Raw genomic sequence first — 20,597 nt, forward strand, 5'->3', positions numbered from 1 at the left:
AAACAGTAGACAAAACCACTTTGAAGTTGCTAATCACACTCACAGATAGCGCTTAACGAAGGCGGCAAAATAGGGAATATTTAAATATTATTTTGCTGTAATTTTAGAAAAATGTAATTTTTAATCATTTAAATTAGATCGGTAAACTAAAAATCTCTGTTTAGCGAAAATATATGTTAATATTCAATTATGGACACAAAAAGGTTAAAAATGAATATTTTAAGGGATTTTCAGACAGGAAAATGAATGCAGATTAAAACGATATTAGGAAATTATCACAAATTTATTTCAAAACCTCCTTGAATATTGATTACAAAAATAGTTTTCTATTAATATTTATAACCATTTTTTCTGTTTGTGCCTACAATTATTAGATTGCAAATTAAATTTGGGAATATCTTCTTAAATTAATCTATAAAAGACAGTAAAAATAAAATTAATCTCCATTGTTAATTAATAAATTAACAATTAACAATGAATAAATATTAGTTGCAAATATAATTTTATATTATTATTTATAACAATATTTACATTTGGTGACTTGCAATTATTATATCACAAAAATCATATTCGACAGCATCTCATACAAATAATAAAAAAATAGTTCTTTCTGAATGCGACGACTAAAAGTCCGAGAAAAATAAAATTCCCGGAAAAAAAAGTATTAAAAATAGAAAATTTCTAAAATGATAAAATTTCCCAAATATAAAAACCCTGAATTGGTGAATTTCCTAATAATAAAATTCCCGAAAAGTTTATAATTTGGTCAGACTGAAAAATCCCAAAAAATAAAAATCCCGACAGTTTATAATATTACCGAATTTGAAAATTATCGAGTAATAAAATACCCGATAGTTTATAATATTACCGAATTTGAAAACTCCCGAACAATAAAATTCCCAGTAGAAAATTATCGAATTATAAAATAGCCGAACAAAAAATTCGCGAAATAAAACAATTAAAATAATTGTATTTATTAAAAATACAATAATCAAATATATACCTCAATAATATTCTTTTTAACGTCTAAGGTTTTTAGAATTAATATTTTAATTTAAGATAACTATAACTGAAAAAATGCTCATCCAGAAATATATATTTTTTCAATTATTGTTATTTTAAACATAAAAAATATTTTTTAAAATAAAAAAGATTGTATTTATTAAAAATAAAATAATCAAATAATTATTTAAAAACATTATTTTTAATGTTTAAAGTTTTTAAAATTAATATTTTAATTTAAAATAACTATAACTGAAAAAATGCTCATCCAGAAATATTCTTTTTCAATTATTGTTATTTTAAACAGTACAAATATTAAAAAAAAATAAAAATGATTGTATTTATTAGAAATACAATAATCAAATATTGATTTAAAAACATTATTTTTAATGTTTAAAGTTTTTAAAATTGATATTAAAATTTAAAATAACTATAGCTGAAAAAATGGTCATCTAGAAATATATTTTTTTTCAATTATCATTATTTTAATTTGTCACTTTAAACATTATCAATATTTTTAAAAATTAAAAGTATTGTATTTATTAAAAATACAATAATCAAATATTGATTTAAAAGAATTATTTTTAACGTTCAAAGTTTTTAAAATTAATATTTGAATTTAAAATAACCATAACTGAAAAAATGCTTATCCAGAAATATATTTTTTTCAATTATTGTTATTTTAATTTGTTACTTTAAATATCACAAATATTTTTTTAAAGAAAAATATTTGATTTTTGTATTTAAAATAAATAAATTAATTTTTTTATTATTTAAATTCGCCAATTTTCTATGGGGTATTTTATTATTCAGGAATGTTTAAATTCGGGACATGAACTGTCGGGAATTTTAATATTCGGAAATTTAATAATTTAATAATTAATCCTCGCCATTTGTAAATGATCGAATTCCCTAATTTGGAAATTAAAAATAATTGTTTTTAATTAATATTATTCATTTATTTGAAATACAATAATCAAATATTTAAAAAAATTATTTTTGATGAATATTTTAATATTATCTTTTTAATAAATAAACATGTTTAATTCTTTAAATTCGAGAATGAAAGTTTTTTTAATGTGCATGACAGTTTGTAACTATTGAATTTGCAATAAAAACCTTGTTCTTGTACTTTTAATTTGCTTTGAGAAATATTTGTTTAATTATTGTTATTAAAATTCAAAACAATAATGAAAAAATACATTGGAAATTCAAAAGAATTTCATTATTGTATTTTTAATGAATAAATATGACTCATTAAAAACATTTTTTTTTAATGTTTAAATTCGAGAATTTTTTTATTTTCCCAAGTTTGCAGTATCAGATATTTTATAATTCATCAATTTGCTGTTGGAAATTTTATTATTTGGGAATTTCCAAAGAGTCTCTTTTATAATAAATAAAAACCAATCATTCTTTGTGTCAAAAGAAAACGGTCTCAAAGACTTTCTAAAAATGAAAAAAATATATTTTCCCGTGGGAAAATAAATCATTAAAAAAATGTAATTATAACGTTACTGAATAGATGCTACAAAAATATAAATTGATTTTAAGAAATTAATCTTGAGAAAAATGCTTTAAGTATCTTTCAGAATGAATAAAAACCAATCATTTCTTTGCGGTCAAAAGCAAACGCAGTAAAAGATTTTCTAGAAACAAACAAAATATTTTCCCGTCGGAAAATAAAACATTTAAAAAGTAATTATGGCCTGACTGGATAGATAATATAAAATATAAAATTACCCCAAATTATTCCTCCCATAAAATTTTGAACTGAGTTTTGAACCGTCTTGAGGGTCTCTTTCAAAATTAATGAAAAATATTTTTTGCGCATTAAAAAAACGACTGTTTAAAAGTCTAAAAACACATAAAAATAGGTTTCCCACGACAAAAAAAAGAAGATAATAAAAAATATTCCATAAGAGGTGAATCTAAAGAGTCTATCGCTAAAAAAGTTATACTAAATAAATAAAATAAATATACAAATTGACTACTTTTGAAGCATATTCTAAGCACTTTTAAAAAGTAGTAATTCAGGGTGGCGATTCGACAAAGGATTTAAAATTCCTGGTAATTTTCCGGGCATGTTTTTTTTTTAATTTTACCAGTCAACTAAAAGTAACATTCATATTTAACTAAAACATATTTTATTTTTAATCAAAAAGAGTTGAATTCATCCAAAGAATGCCGAATTTTTAAAATACGAGTTTTAAACAAAATAGTTGAATTTTCGACAAAAAAAAAGATGAATTATCTAACAAAAGAAATTAATTTTGAACAAAAGAGTTACGTTTTTCAGTGAAAAACTATAATTTTTTAGAAAACATTTGACTTTTAATCCAGAAAAGATGAATTTGAAATTAAAGCAAATTAATTTTCCGTCCAATAGTTAAATTTTCCACCAAACAGTTGCATTTTCAAAAATATTTTTGCAACTTTGAACAAAGAAATGAATTTTCAAGATAATATTTGAATTATTAAACAACAACATTAATTTTTTACGAAGAGATGAATTTTCAATAAAAAAGTAAAGTTTTCAAGCTAAAAAGTCAAATTTTTTAGAAAAATTAAAAAATTAATTACGAAAAAATGAACTTTTAACGAAAATATCAATTTTCAACCAAGGAAGACCTTTTCTAGCTATAAAGTTTAATTTTAGATCTAAAATTATGAATTTTCTGCCTAAAAAGAAAAATTTTCAACAAAGTAGTCCAGTTTTCGACCAAAAAATATGATTTTTTAAATAAAATTGTTGAATTTTCAATAAAATAATTATATTTTCATCAGAATATTTAAGTTTTCAGCCAAAAAGCATGAATTCAGATCCCAAAATATAATACTAGACTTTTCAATTAAAATCATACATTTTTTTCAAAATTCAGTATTTTCCGAATGAGTGTCATTTTTTAAAAATAAATAAAGCAAAACACTGCAAAATAACAAAATTTTGAAACGTAAAGTTCAATTTTTCACTAAAAAATATCAATTTAAAAAAATGAAATAGTTAAACTTTCAGCTGAAAAAATTAATTAGAAAAAAGCGGATTTTCAATAAAATAGTATAATTTTCAGCCAAAGTGATGAATTTGAGATTAAAAATATGAATATTTAATTTTTTGTAAGGAATAGAACAAAATATAGCAAAATAAATTAATTTTGATACCAATAGTTCAGTTTTTCACTAAAAATATCAATTAAACAAAATGGGATAGTTAAACTTTCATATGAAAAAATTAATTTAAAAAAAGCGGATTTTCAACAAAATAGTATAATTTTCAGTCAAAGTGATGAATTTGAGATTAAAAATACGAATATTCAACTGGAATAGTTAAATTTTAAACCAAAAAGATGAACTTTTAAACAAGAACATTAATTTTCGAATAAAAAGATTAATGTTCTACAAAATATATGAATTTTTAACGAAATATTGGAATTTTCAGTCAACGTGATGAATTTGAGATTAAAAATACGAATATTCAACTGGAATAGTTAAATTTTAAACCAAAAAGATGAACTTTTAAACAAGAACATTAATTTTCGAATAAAAAGATTAATGTTCTACAAAATATATGAATTTTTAACGAAATATTGGAATTTTTAATTAAGGTAGACAAATTTTCAACAAATAGTTTAATTTTGAACTGTAAAAAAAATAATTTGAAAGCAAGTTTAACAGTCTTTTAAAAAGAAAACAAACAAAAAATGAATCATTACCTGAAATGGCTGAATTAAAAAAAAAAAAGAGTAATTAAATTTTTAGTCAAAAAACTAATGTTAACCAAAGAGATGAATTTTTAAAATAAAATTATGGAATATTCAACTAAAATAAAAACATCCAAAGAAGAAAAGTTTTCAATCAAACAGCTAATTTTTTAAGCAAAGAAATAAATTTTTAAGTAAAACTATCAATCATCAACAAAAAGAAATTAAGTTTTAACAAAGAAATTTAACTTTTAAACAAATACTTTTATTTACAACCTAAGAGATAAATATTTTATTGGAATACTTAAATTTTTAACCGAAAAGAATTTTTAAAGAAGAAAATTAACTTTAAAAGAAATGGTTCATTTTCATGCTTTCATGCAAATTGTTGAATTTTCAACTAAAAATCGAATCGTTAGATTTTAAGTTAGAGAAATTAATTTTCAACCAAACTGATGAATTTTAATCTAAAATGATGAATCATTAACTGAAATAATTGAACTTTATGTTGAAAGAGTTGAATTTTAATTTCAAAAAGATAAATTGATTTTCAAAAAAATGTAGTTACATTTAGAATCAGAGACAAATTTTAAATTAAACGATGAATCTTCAACCAAAAGAAATCAATTTTTAACAAAAGAATCTATCTTTTAAACAAATACTTTTATTTATAATCTGAGAGATAATTTTTCAATTAATATGATAAATATTCAAATGGAATATTTGAATTTTCAAACAAGAAGATTAACTTTAGCAGAAAAGGATCATTTTCCTGCTTTCATGCAAAATTTTTGAATTTTCAACTAAAAAAGGAATCGTTAGATTTTCAGTTAAAGAAATTAATTTCCAACCAAACTGATGAATTTTGAACTAAAAATGACGAATTATCAACTGAAAATACTTGAATTTTATGCCGAAAAGATTAATTTCCAACCATAAAAATGAATTTTTAACAAAAAAATTTGAATTTTAACCGCAAATAGTGGAATTCTTAGCTAAAAAAAAGGTTAATTCGCAACAAACATTGAAACAAAATTATCTATTATAATTCAGAAAAATTTCCCCTTTGAAATACTACTTCTCTAAAAAGAACTTGAACTATTTTCTTTATTTTTTCAATTTTGAAAAGGGATTTTATCAATTTTGAGAAATTCTGATTTGGAACCGGCAAATTCAGGGTCATTTCCCGATTTTCCGGTCAAATCGCCACCCTCTAATGATCAATTTCAATTAAGTTTTGCTTTTTTAGCAAGAGCTTTCTGCAATAAATCCTCTACGTGATTATTTCTCTTCAAGACAACATGCGGCACTAAGGACATTTTTCTAGAGAAATCCGGTCGAGATCGTAGCAAGGAAATTTCTTTGGGCGATTCTGGTTGAGAGCAAAAGACGTATTCACTTCTGGGAGATCCGTAAGCACTAGTACTGGCTTCAGAAATAATCTCACTCGAAACTTCGTATTCGAGATCAAAATAGAGCCTCTCACTCTGCAATTTCTTCTTCAAGCGCCTCTCCTGTCGCCGTTTTGTGTCCTCGAATAAATCTCTGCCCGTAAGATTCATATGCTCCTGATATAATTCTGTGTTTACAAAATGTTGGATCATCGCAAGAGCGGCTTCTTTATCGAAGGGCTTATCAGGCTTGGCCTGTTGCGAATTGTTCCGATTAGCTGAAAATCCAGAGTCCTGAGAAATTTCAACTTCAATCTGAAATGTTTCTTCAAAAAGGTCAGCGGAAATAGATGTCATTTGGGTCTTTCGGGCAACATTTTCTTCCAGAGATGATTCTGGGCAAAGAGGATTCTTCACTTGTTTTAAGACGGGGATTTCAGAGACCTTTTTAGAATTTGGTTTCCTCCGTCTTGAGGATTTCATTATACCGATACGGCAAGGCCTTTTCTTTTTGTATTTTCCCTGGGATATCTTCTCGAAAATTTTATTATCACAGCGAGAAAAGAAACTATACTTTTCGAGTCGTTCTTTAATCGTTAGGGGTATTGTTGATTTAGCTTGCTCGAGGCTCTTTTTTACTTGCTCGGTGTAGTTGACTCTATGGTAGACAAGCTTAAAATAAAAGTCAAATAAGTAAAGTAATAGATAAAATTTGTATATCAGGGTGTTTAATCAAATCCTGGAAAAAAGTCCTGATATTTCCAGGTTTTTTGTTTTAGTTACCCCAACATTTTTCGCATTTTTTTTAAACAATTGAAATAAATAATGTTTAAAAATAATGTTTTTTTATTTTTTCAGAGATTTAATTAATATGTTCAATTTAGAAAACCTCGACATTAAATAATTCAAAAATAAATAAAATAAAAACGTGATTAATCATTTCTTGAATTAGGGTTTTAAGTCCATGAATTTGGATATCATAATTCATACAAATTTTTATTTTTTCTTCTCATGTTTAAAAATCCGTTTATATTAATTAAAATAAATGTGGCCACTATATTAAATTTCATTTAAACCGCTTGATATTCCTATCATTTCAAGTAAAAATATTGCATTTTCAACGAGATAGATACATTTTTAAACAAATAGTTGAAGTTTTTAACAAAAAGGTTAATTTTCCACCAAAAAAAGAAAAAAAATTTTCAACCAAAGTGATGAAGCTTAATTTTGAACTAAAATGATTAATATTTGACTGGAATACTTGCATTTTCAACAAATAAAATGAATTTTTAAACATAAAGATTAATTTCCTAACAAAAAAGACGATTTTTCGACAAAATACATGAACTGTCCACCAAATAGTCAAATTTTCAAATAAAAAAATCAATTTTCAACTAAAAAAATAGGTTTAAAACAATGGAATAGTTACATTTTCAGTTTAAACAAATTAATTTTCCAAGCAAAAAAATTTTAGCAACAGTGATCAATTTTCGAATAAAATTATGAATTTTCAAATGGAATAGATGATTTTGGAATCAAAAAGATAAATTTTCAAACAAGAAGCTTAATTTTTAACTAAAATAATTTATATTTGCCTGGAATATTTCAATTTTCAACTAATAAAATGAATATTCAAAAAGGAAGATTAATTTCCTAACAAAAAAGACGATTTTTCGATTATTTTTTGATTTTTTTTTTACTGGGATACTTGAATTTTCAACCAATAAGATAAATTTTCAAACAAGAAGATTAGTTTCCTAACAAGAAAGACGATTTCTCGACAAAATACGCGAATTCTCCACCAAAATAGTCAAATTTTCAAATAAAAAAAAAATAAAAAAATGAAATAGTTACATTTTCAGTTAAAAAAATTCATTTTCCGTAAAGAATACAAATTTTCAATAAAAGTGATAAATTATCGACTAAAATGATGAATCTTCAAATAAAATAGATGAATTTTAAACCAAAAAGACGGATTAAAAGGAAATATACTATTTATCTAACAAAAAGTTTAATTTCTTAATATAAGACGATTTTTCAATTTCTTTTTTATTGGAATACTTGATTTTTAAACCAAAAAAGTGAATCTTCAAACATGAAGATTAATTTTCTAAAAAAAAGACAATTTTTCGACAAAATACACGCACTGTCCACCAAAAAAATTAAATTTTCAAATAAAAAAGAAAAAACAACTTTCAAACCAATAGTTAAATTTCCAATTAAAAAAATAGGTTTTTTAACCAAAAATGGAATAGTTACATGTTCAGTTTAAAAAAAATTATTTTTCGTTAAAAAAAAACAAATTTCAGCAAAAGTGACAAATTATCGACTAAAATGATGAAACTTCAAATGAAATACTTGAAACTTTAACCAATAATGTGAATTTTTGAACACGAAGATTGATTTCCTAAAAAAACACAGATTTTTCGAGAAAATACATCGCTCGCAAGTTTCAGCGCGCCTAGGACGCGCGAATGCTGAATCTCGCGGTTCGCGCTCGATAATAGGTTACCTCGCGCTTCGCGCTCGAACATAATTACACCTCGTGCTTCGCGCTCGGATATTTATTCTTTGAATTTGGAATGCTTGAAAAAAACTTTATCAAAAAGATCTCTTTTAGATGGCAGTATTTATATGCGTCTTCATATTCTGAATTGTCTACTTAATTAAGTATAGTCAAAGATTAAGTTTCTCAAAGCTTTGTAGGCTTTGAGGTACACATTCTCATCGTGACACTCGCGCTGCGTGCTCGATTTCGGACAGACATTTGTAAACAGGTTTTGTTAGATTTTTTTCTCGTAACTTTCGTTGTTTTTCCACACATTTTTTTTTATTTTATTTTTTTTCAACGTTATTTTTCACTGATAAAACAAAAAGTAGGCGTCCTATCAAGAGGTGATTCTTAACGAAACTGTAGATCTTTTTTGGGATAACCATTTTTGTTAATTCATATTTTTTCGTATCCTACATCGTTTGTCCACAAAATTGAATTTTTTATTTTCCACTATTTTTTGTGCAATCAAAATTTGAATTTTTAAATTTTGAGGAAAATCCAAAAATTGGTTATGATAATCTTGTAGTGCTTTCAAATAGAAATGTTTTTCTTTTCTTGAATTTTTGCATATCGTGCGTTTTTCGGCTTCAAATTTTGATTTTCGTTTGATTAAAAAAATTTTGAAAACGTTATAACTCTGAGAATTTTCTTTTTATTGAAAAAAGTCATAAGGATATATTGTTTGCTCTTTTTAATACTATAAATATCCGTACATAGAATTTTCAAATTCAGAAAAAAGTGGTCTCAAAAATTTTCAAAATACGCTCACTTTTTGAATTTTTATCAAAAATGGCTGGTTCGCGAACTCGTCCTTTCTTTTAGGACCTAAAAAAAGTGTGCCAAAGATGAATTTGATTCGTTCATTTTTTCGAGAGTTATCGTGTTAAGGACAGACGGACGGACGGCCGGACGGACAGACAGACAGACGCCATCGTGAAAACCTGATTTTCGGATTCAGGGGGTCTCGAAACGTGGAGATCCGTTGAAAAAGTGTGATGTCAAATTTCTGACAATTCTAATACTTTCTCAATCATAAATTATGAGAATGTAAAAAAAGTGATAAATTTTAGAATAAAATTATGAATTTTCAAATGGAATAGATGAATTTGAAACAAAAAGATAAATTTTCTAACAAGAAAATTACTTTTCAAACACGAAGCTTTATTTTTAACTAAAATGATTAATATTTGACTAGAATACTTGAATTTTCAACCAATAAAATTAATTTTCAAACAGGAAGATTAATTTCCTAACAAAAAAGACGATTTTTCGATTATTTTTAGATTATTTTTTGACTGGAATACTTGAATTTTCAACCAATAAGATTAATTTTCAAACAAGAAGGTTAGTTTCCTAACAAAAAAGACAATTTTTTGATCAAATACATGAACTCTCTACAAAAATACTTAAATTTTCAAAGTTAAAAAAAAACTTTCAACCGGATAGTTGAATTTTCAACTAAAAAAATAGGTTTTCAACAAAAAATGGAATAGTTACATTTTCAGTTTAAAAAATTGTTTTTCTATACAAAACAAATTTCAGCAAAAGTGATGAATTTTCGAAAAAAATTATGAATCTTCAAATAGAATAGATGATTTTTTAACTAAAAAGATGAATTTTCGAAAAAGAAGATTATTTTTGAAACAAAAAGTGTAATTTCCTAACAAAAAAGACGATTTTTCGACAACAGTCATGAACTCTCCATCATATATTTAAATTTAAATAAAAAGTAACAGTTTTAAACCAAAAATGGAATAGTTGAATTTTCAGTTAAAAAAATTAATTTTCCACGCAAAAAAATTGTTAACCAAAGTTATGAATTTTTAACTAAAATGATAAATCTTCAACCGGAATAGGTTGAAGATAGAAAAAGATGAATTTTCAACTAAAATGATGAATATTGAACTAAAATACTTAAATTTTCAACAAATAAGATGAATTTTCAAACAAAAAGATTAATTTCTATAGAAAAAGACGATTTAAAAAAAAACCTTAATTCTCCGCCAAATAATTAAATTTTCAACTAAAAAAGATAATTTTTAACCAAAAAAGGAATACTTAAATTCTTAGTTAAAAAATAATTTTCAACCAAAGTAATGTATTTTCAACTAAAATTATGAATTTTTAACAATAGAGTTTAACTTTGAACAAAATAAAATTATTTTTAGCCAAGGAGATAAATTTTCAAATCAAATGATGAATATTTGACTGAAATACTTACATTTTTTACTTAAAAAAATTATTTTATATAAAAAATACGATTTTTCAACAAAATACATGCATTTTCAACTGAAAGAAGACCAATTTTTAAATAAATTTTTGAATTTTTGACAAAAATGATGAAATATCTTACATCTTGAGTTAAAAAAAATCAATTATCAGAACCTTTAACCAAAAAAAATTACTTTACACTAAATATTTGATATTGATGTTTCAATAAAGAAAGATTTTAATCAAAAAGATGTATTTTCAATCCTAAAGATTATTATTCTACCGAAAAGAACAAATTTTCTACCAAATACATGAATTTTCAATGAGAATCTTGAATTTTAAAATAAAAACGATTAATTTTCAACTAAAAAATCGAACAGTTATATTTTCAGTTGAAAGAATTACTTTCAAACAACAACAAAAATAAAGAATTTTCAAGAAACAATTTGGAAGCAGTAACATAAAGCTACTTTTACAAATAAAGAGTCATTGTTATTTAATTTTATACTACAATTAAAAAAAAATTGAACACGCTTGCGAAAAAATTTACTGGCTTTTAAAGAAAAATCCCTGAAAATTCCAGGTTTTCCAGGTAGTGTATATGTTTAGTTACAAATTCTGCATTTTAAAATAATTACCCTCTTTCTTTTTCCGGGCTGTATTGCGTCGTCTTGTTTCAGAGGCTCTATACAGCTGGGTGTAAGCCATGCACGCGATGGTGTATCGTAAAAAAATGTAACGTGGTATCTTATCTATGAAATAAAAAAAATGGTTTTAAAAGCCGCAAATCAATGTTTTTCAAAGACTTTGAACTACCTTGCGCAAAAATATTATAAAAAATTCTATATGTTGGTCTATAATGATTTCCTTACAATGAATTTTTTATAGTTTTTTCTCGGTTCTAGAAAAATCATTAGAGAAAAACGTAACAAGAAAATCAATATCAAAATAAGTAATGTTAAAATATTGAATGAATTAATACAAAAAAAGAGAAACTGCAAACGATTGATTCATGGATTTTTTAAAATCCGCGGAAATGTATGGAAATATTTGAAATCCTCTAAAATCCCTTAAAATTAATAGAAATATTGAGAAAGTCGAAGAAATCTTGTTAGATCCTACACATTTTTTTTAGAAACCTTAATGATTTCAAAGAATTTAAAGAGAATTCAAAGAACTTTCTCAAATTTTAAGGATTTCAACCGATTTTTAGGATTTTTTTTTTAATTTCGAGAGATTTCAACTAATTTATACTTATTTTAATGATTTTCACGATTTCCTAGGATTTCGAAACATTTAGAGGGATTTCAATAAATTTCTAGAGAGAACTCAGGGGAATATATCAAATCTTTTTTCAAGGGATTTCTGCGGATTTCAACGATTTCAAGGAATTTGAAGAAACTAACAAAATTTCAAAGAATTTGAAGAGATAAAAAAATATTTCAAGTGATTTTAAAGAATTTTGTGGGGGTTTAAAAGATTCCAAGGGATTGTAAGGCATTTCAAGGTTTTTTACTACATTGACAGAATTTGATTGAATCTCCAAGCAATTTCAGAAATTAAAAAAAAAATTTCATTCAAGGGGTTCGAAATGATTTTTACTTGTTTTAATTCATTTTTTACCATTGACAAAGATTTCAAGGGATTTTAACTAATTTTACGAGAACTTTAGGGAATAAATTAATTTTCTTTCAGGTATTGATACGAGTCGTAACAATTTCAAGGGATGGAAAGGAACTAAAAATATGTCAGAGGAATCTAAAATATTTCAAAGAATTTTAAGAGATAAGAAAATTGTAAGGCATTTCAAAAGATATCAAAGAGTTTTAAAGAATTTTGTAGGATTTTCAAAGATTTGAAGAGATTTCTAAAAAATTTGATTTAAATGGATTGTGAGCGATTTCAATAACTTAAAGGGATTTTAAGGCATTTCAAGAAATAAAAAAGATGCAAAGGATTTTAAGTTATTTTAAAAGATTTCAAAAAATTTGAAGATTATAACAATTTCAAGGAATTTCAAAGAAATTCGTAGGATTTTCAAACATTTCAAGGTATTTCTAGCGAACGGAATTAAAAATAAATTCAAGGGATTCCAAGCGATTCCAAAGATATCAAAGAATTTTAAAGCATTTATTAGGATTTCAGGGTGTTTAGTGATTCTTAGGAACAAAATTCAAGGCCTTTTCCAGGTTTTCCAGGTCTAGAAATCGAGCTTATCCAGATCTCCGTTTTACATCATATAATAAAATAACCGTTTGCTATAAATTTAAAAAAATGACCCGAGTAATTTTCTATTTTCCAACAATTTCTAAAGAAAGCAGAACCATACATAAAAAAATTCTTCATTTTTTACGAACGTAAGTCGTCTTTGTGAAATCTGTGGGAATATTTTGTAATCTTTGTAAAGTCTTTGACGTAATTAATATCATTAAAAAGTTTTGAAATATTTTAAAGTATTTAAAATCTTTATAAAATCTTCAAATTTTTGTAAAATCTTTGAGAAATCTTTTAGAAACTTAAAATTTTCGTAAAATCTTTGAAATCCTTAAAATCTTTGAAATTCTTCCCATCTTTTTAAATCCCTGCGATTTCTTTATGAAATCTTTTTAAAATCACTGGAATTCTTGAAATCTTTTGAAACCCTTATGAACTTTTAAGAATATTTGTGAAATCTTTCTGAAACCTTTTTTACTTGTTTGAAATCATTGAAACATTCAAAATCGGTTTGAAATGATCCAAAAAATTTTGCAATCTTTATTAAATCTTTGTGAAATCTTTCTTTAATCTTTGAAATGTTTTTAAATCTTTCAAATCTGGTGTACTTTTTGATATTTTGAACATTCTTCAAATCTTTTAAAATCACTGGAATATTTGAAATCTTTGTGAAATCTTTTGAAATCTTCAAAAAAATTTGAAATCGTTTAAAATCTTTCATTGTTTTGAAATCTTTTTAATTTATTGTACTACATCCTTGTTAAAATCTTTGAAATTCTTGAAATCTTTTGAAATCGGTATGAACTTTTAAAAATATTTGTGAAACCTTTCTTTAATCTTTAAACTATTTTTAAAATTTTCAAATCTGTTGTACTTTTTGAAGTCTTGAACATTCTTGAAATCTTTTGAAATCCCTATGAAATCTATTAAATATTTGTGAAATCTTCCTGGAATCTTTATTTATTCTGTAATAAACAAAAGGTAAATTATATCTCGATGAATAAAAAACTTTTTAGTAGCAAAATTTCTTCTAAACGAGATGTTTATTTCATAATAGACTTAAAGATTTAAATTACTCTTCGCATTTCAATAAAATAACTGTTTTAAATCCAAAAAAGAAAATTAAAGGTTCTCTTGAAAAATTCAACGAGATTTCCAGGTTTTCACGGTTTAAAACAAATTCAAGGAGAATTCCAGGTTTTTAAGGTTTTCAAGGTCGCTAGATATCCTGTATTTTCAAAGATTTCAAGAGATTTCCAATGAATGAAATTTAAACGGATTTCCAGCGATTTAAATTATTTCAAGACATTTTAAGGCATTTAATGGAATTTTGCCAGATTTGAAGAATTTGACTGAATCACCAAGGATTTCGAAGGATTTCAAAAATGTCGAGCGATTTGAACTTTTTATAAGAGAACTTTAATGAATAAGTTTAATTTAATTTACATTCATGTGATTTTAGATTATTTTGACTTATTTTTATGTATTTTTATCATTTTAATTTCTATAGAACTTTAGGGAATAAATTTAGATTTATTTCAAGGTGTTTTTACGAATTTCAAACCATTTCAATGGATATTAATGAAATAAACAAATTCAAAGGGTTTTCAAGATTTTTGTATGATTTTTAAAGATTTCAAGGAGTTTATAAAGGACTAAATTTTTAAAGAGATTTCTACGAGTTTCAGCATATTTCAAGAGATTCAAAGGATATCCAGAAATTTAAAAGAATTTTCTAGGATTTTTAAAAATTTCAAGAGATTTTTAGAGAATTAAATTTTAAGGGATTCTTAGTAATTTAAATGATTTCAAGAGATTTTAAAGCATTCCAAAGAATTTTACCAGATATAAATAATTTTTTGAACCTTCAAGGATTTCAAAGAATTAAAAAAATTTTCGACTGATTTGAAGTGTTTTTTAGAGAACTTTAATGAATTTGTTTTATTTAAATTACATTCAGGAATTTCAAATAATGTGTACTTATTTTATAGGATTTTTATGATTTTCAAAGATTTCAAGGGATTACAAGCAATTTCTAGAGAACTTTAGGAATACATTAATTTTTTTAAAGGGATTTCTATGAGATTCCACAATTTCAAGGGATGCGAAGAAACTAAAAAAGATGCACATGATTTTAAGTTATTTTAAAATACGTCAAAGAATTTTATAGGATTTCCAAATATTTCAAGAAATTACTGGAGAACTGAATTTAAAAAAATAAAATTTTAACGGATTTATAGTGATTTAATTGATTTCAAGGGATTTTAAAGCATTTCAAGTAATTTCACAGGTTAACAGAATTTTATTTAACGTGCAAGGATTTTTAATAATATAAAAAATATCCATCCAGGGATTTGAACGGTTTTGTAGAGAAATTTAATGAATATGTTTAATTTACATTGCATTCAAGAAATTTCAAATGATTAGTACTTATTTTATTGGATTTTTATCAATTCAAAGACTTCAACCAATTTCGAGATAACTTTCGAGAATAAATTAAAATTTTAAAAGAGATTCTTACGAGTTTCCACAATTTTAAGGAATGCGAAGGAACTAAAAAAGATGCAAAGGATTTTAAATTATTTTAAAAGATTTCTAAGAATTTGAAGATTAAAACAATTTCAGGGGATTTCAAAAGAATTTTGTAGGATTCAGGGTGGCCGTTTTAATCGACGAAATAAATTCCCACTCATTTTCCGGTTCGCACATATTTTTGACGGTCAATGAAATATAAAAAATGGAACACTAAATATAAAATATTTTCCACTTGAGGTAATAAAAACTGAGCTGCAAATGAAAGCACTCAAAGTGGATCTGTTAAATTTTGAACTTTTAAAATTGAAATTTAAAAATCTTGTATCAAGTGCTCAATAATTTACGCGTATAAAATTAAAGGTACTAACATTTTTCGATACAAAAAAATATAATACCACGTTATCATTTTTAATGATCTAAATTAAAAAATCAATCAATAAACTTAAAAATTTTCAAATATTATATAATTTTAAGAAATTTTAAACTAGAAACATTAAATATTGAAAAATTGAAAAATTTTTCAGTGAACACTTCTTAAATTAGTAATTCAATTATTTTCTTTTTAAATAGTTTAAACATCCTTGGAAAGCTTCAAAATTTTATTTCAAAATCTTGAACTTGTTTTAAATTTGTTTTAAATTTAAAATTATTTTGGAAATTTTTTCAGAACTTCTAAATATCTGTCAAAATTAATTGATTTTTTTCTACAATTTTCAGAAAATCTTGCAAATTATAGCAAATTTCTTTACAATTTGGATGTATAAATAACAATGGAACATTTATTATTTGTAGGCGAAATTTGAGTAATTTTAAGAAATATGTAGAAGTTTTGAAAAGATTGAAACTTAATGTAAAACTTGAAATGACAGCCTAATATAAAACAAAATGTAGATTTTCGCAGATTAAAACAAATTAGATTCTTTTCAAGAATTGTGAAAGGCTTCAAAAGAATAAAAACATTTTCTTAAGATTTATAGGAAAATTAAAAAAAAAATTTATTATGAAAAATTATTCTAAGAGAATATTTAAAAAGTTTTCCAAGATTTAAACAAAATTTTCAAAAAAGATTGCATAAGATTTTAAGAAAACTTTCTAAAATTTGCATGATAATTTTTTATCTTTTTAAAACTCCTAAATATCTCTTAAAATTACTCAAATTTGTTCTACAATAATATTCATTTGTAAATTAAACATCAAAATTTAAAATTTTCACTTAAAAATTAAGAATTTTTCACATACAACAATTAAAATTGTAAGGTACAAAGTTTAAAAGGCTCTTCGAAATACTAATGAATCTAGGTTTTCTATGTAAAACAATTCAGTTAAAGATTCATTACTTTCAAATATTTGGCTTCAATTTAATTGTCTTAAATAAAAATTCAAATATTGCTAAACATTCAATAATTAATCTTTCTTTTTAATTAAAAATTTCAAATTGAATGGGTTGAAAATGGAATATTTTAGACTGAAACAATATTTTAAATGTAATAAAATCCTTTAATTAAAAATATATTATTATGAAGTTATTTTTATATTAAAAATAGTTTATAAACTTTCAGTTATACGTTCACATTTGTTTAATGACTAAGACTTTCAAATTGAAACCGTTTAAGTTTTAACTTTAAAATCTGAACATTCTTAAATTTCGAACTGATTTAAAATCGTTTCGTCAAATCATTTTTGTTCACATTTTATTACTTAAAGTACAGATAAATTTTAAAAAATTTATTTATTAAATAAAAATGTTTTTTATCAAAAATTATCAACATTAAAGGCTTTTATTGTGTATTTGCTCAAGTCTTTAAGAAAGCATTTAAAAATTCTATAAATTAAAAATATAAGCTTAAAAAAAAATTGTAATGGAAAATTTTTAAAGTGATAAAATTTTGAATTACGCATTGTAAGCTAAATAATAGCATAATTGAAAAACATAAAAATTGAACTAATTATTTAAAAACTGTTGAAATCGAACGTGGGCGGATTTTTCTTCTACAAATTTGTAAAATTCCCGGTAAAATAAAAATTCACTGTCATTTCCCAGTTTTGCCCGGTCTCAAAAAATTCTCGGTCATTTCTCGGTTCCGAAGAATTAAAAAAATGTCGAGCGATTTAAACGTTTTTAAAGAAAATTTCAATGAATAAGTTTAATTTAATTTACATTTAAGTGATTTAAAATTGTTTTTACTTATTTTAATGTATTTTTATGATTTTCGAATATTTTAAAGGATTTATAATAATTGCTATAGAACTTTAGGGAATAAATTAAATTTTATTTTAAGGTGTTTTTACGAATTTCAACCATTGAAATGGATTTGAATTAAATAAACAAATTCAAAGGATTTTCAAGATTTTTGTATGATTTTCAAAGATTTTAAGGATTTTATAAAGCACTAAATTCTAGAGGATTTCAAGGAATTTGAACGGCTTTTTATGGAAACTTAATTAATCAGTACAAATTAAATTACATTCAAGAGATTTCAAATGATTTCTAAATATTTTATTGGATTTTTGTTTTTTCAAATATTTTAAGGGATGTCACATAATTTCTATGGAACTTTAGAAAATAAATACATTTTTTTAAAGGGGTTTCTACGAGTTTTAACAATTTCTAGGGATACGAAGGAACTGAAATGAGTGCAAAGTAATTTAAAGATTTCAAGTTAGTATAAAATATTTCATAGAATTTGAAAATTTTGTAGGATTCCCAAAGATTCCAAGGAATTAAAGAAAATATTTTAGGATTTTCAAAGATATCAAGGGACTTATAAAGAAATCAATTCTAAAGGATCAAATTTCAAGAGATTTCTCGAAATTTCTAAAGATTTTACCGGATTTTAAGGAATTTAAACTGACTTCTAGGAAAATTCAAGGAATAAATTAAATTAATTTTATTTTCAAGGGATATCAATTTATTTCTCTCCATTTCAAAGATTTCAAAGGACTTTTGGTATAAAATGAAGTTTTTTAACGGAAAATCTAATTATTCCATTTTTTATTAAAAACATATCTTCTAGTTAATAATTCAACTATTTGGTTATAAATTTCTTAAAACAATCAAATATTTATTTGAAAATTCATCTATTTTGTTAAAAATTAATCTTTTAAAATTATTTCTTTGGTTAAAAATTGGTTTAAAAAAATTGATATTTTCTTAAAATAAATTTTATTTTCTTGTTGACGCATTATTTTAATTAAACCTTTTTTTGAAAATTCGACTAATTTGTTAATAACTCGTTCCCTTTTCGGCTGAAAATTAATTTTTTAAACTGAAAATTTAACCATTCCATTTTTGTTTTGTTTTGAAAATTGATATTTTTTAGATGAAAATTCAACTATTTCTTTGAAAATTCATGTATTTTGCTCAAGATTCGTCTTTTTTGGTAGAAATGTTAATCCTCTTGGTTCAAAATTTACCTGTTTGGTTGAAGGTTTATATATATTTATGAAAATCCGTATTTTTTGCTAGAAAATCAATTTTTCTAGATTAAAAATGCAACTGTTTGTTTAAATATATATCTATTTTAGTTAAGAATTCAAGTATTTGGTTGAAAATTCGGTTTTTGGTTGAATTAAATTATTTTTTATTTAAATTCAAAATCTTTTTTGGTAAAAATATCAAAAAGTTGAATTTATTATCTATTTATTGACAATTTAACTATTCTGATAAAAATTCCACTTTTGTGTTGCAAAAAATGATTTTATTAACTGAAAATTTAACTATTTCGTTGGGAATTCAACTATTGGTTGAATATGTAACTGTTTGCTTGAAAATTAACCCTTTTGCTGAAAATTCGTATTCTCGGGTAGAAAATGTGAATGTTTTATAGTAAATTCATATTGTATGGGAATTTTTTTAAAAATGAAATTAACCTTCTTGATTGAAAATTCAACTACTTTTGTTGAAACGTTTCTTTTTTAGAAATTACAAATTTTAGTCGAAAATTAATATTTTTGAGTGAAAATGCATCTTTTTAGTTCCAAGGGATTAAATAAAATATTGTAGGATTTTCAAAGATTTCAGGGGATTTCTAAAAAAATAAATTCTAAAGGATCAAATCTCAAGAGATTCCTCGCGATTCCAAAGATTTTAAGGAATTTCAACTTATTTCTAGTAAAATTCAGGGAATAAATTTAATTTATTTTATTTTTCAGAGATATCAATTTATTTATCTTCATTTCAAAGATCTCAAAGGACTTCAAAACAGGTTAAAAGATTTGAAGTGATTTATACCAATTTTAACAGATTTCAAGAAATTTCAAAGGATTTTCATGGATTTCAATGGAATTCCAAGCGATTTGAAAAATATCAAAGGACTTCACAGATTTTTAAAAATTATATAAAGTTGATGTACCTAAAATAAATCGCTCATTTGTAGATTGACCAGGTTTGGCTACTTCTACATTAATCCTCTCAATATTTTTGTACTAAATTATTCAAATGCTATTTAGCCTATAATCGCTTTCTAAATAATTAATTTATAATGAATATATAATGAATTTCCCATAATGGTGAAAAATTGATTTTCCTATAATATGTTTTCGTAAGAGGTGAACAATTTAAAAGTAAAATATTCAGTAAAAATATTTATTTAATTAAATATCTTACCGGAACTTGGGATTTTCCACCGAGTTGGTAGTAACTGAAAGTTTCTGGACTATCATCGATCATTCCTGGCCACCAAGGAAATCCTTTTACCCTCGCCCAAACCAAACTTCCGGCATTATATTGATTATGGATCAGATCTTTTTTATACAAAAAGTAATTTTTTTGTACAGGATCTTCGCATGAGGAGTAAAATTCATCTGGAAGGTGTAAAGATACATTTGATTACTTTTTATTTAACTATTTTAATACTGTGAAATTAGAAGAAATATTTTGAAAATATATTGGAGAATACTTACTAGGATTCAAAGAACAAAACCAAATTTCAGGAACATTGAGTGGATCGTGGATTGATTCTACATATCTCCATTTTTGACAAGTTTTAT

The 20,597-nt window shown here is 24.0% G+C and overlaps 1 protein-coding gene across 1 annotated transcript; it reads right to left on the bottom strand.

The window, feature by feature from the left end:
* Positions 1 to 5,773: 5,773 nt before the first annotated feature.
* LOC117175027 lies at positions 5,774 to 20,310 on the bottom strand. The gene is made up of 3 exons (XM_033364537.1): positions 20,215 to 20,310; positions 11,498 to 11,611; positions 5,774 to 6,766 (listed from the first exon to the last, which is right to left on the bottom strand). The coding sequence occupies exons 1-3, from the start codon at positions 20,275 to 20,277 to the stop codon at positions 5,930 to 5,932; spliced, it is 1,014 nt and encodes a 337-aa protein (XP_033220428.1). The 5' UTR covers positions 20,278 to 20,310; the 3' UTR covers positions 5,774 to 5,929.
* Positions 20,311 to 20,597: the final 287 nt, after the last annotated feature.

The sequence above is a fragment of the Belonocnema kinseyi genome, chromosome 6 (genome assembly GCF_010883055.1).
Source record: "Belonocnema kinseyi isolate 2016_QV_RU_SX_M_011 chromosome 6, B_treatae_v1, whole genome shotgun sequence".
In the NCBI taxonomy this organism is placed as follows: domain Eukaryota; kingdom Metazoa; phylum Arthropoda; class Insecta; order Hymenoptera; family Cynipidae; genus Belonocnema; species Belonocnema kinseyi.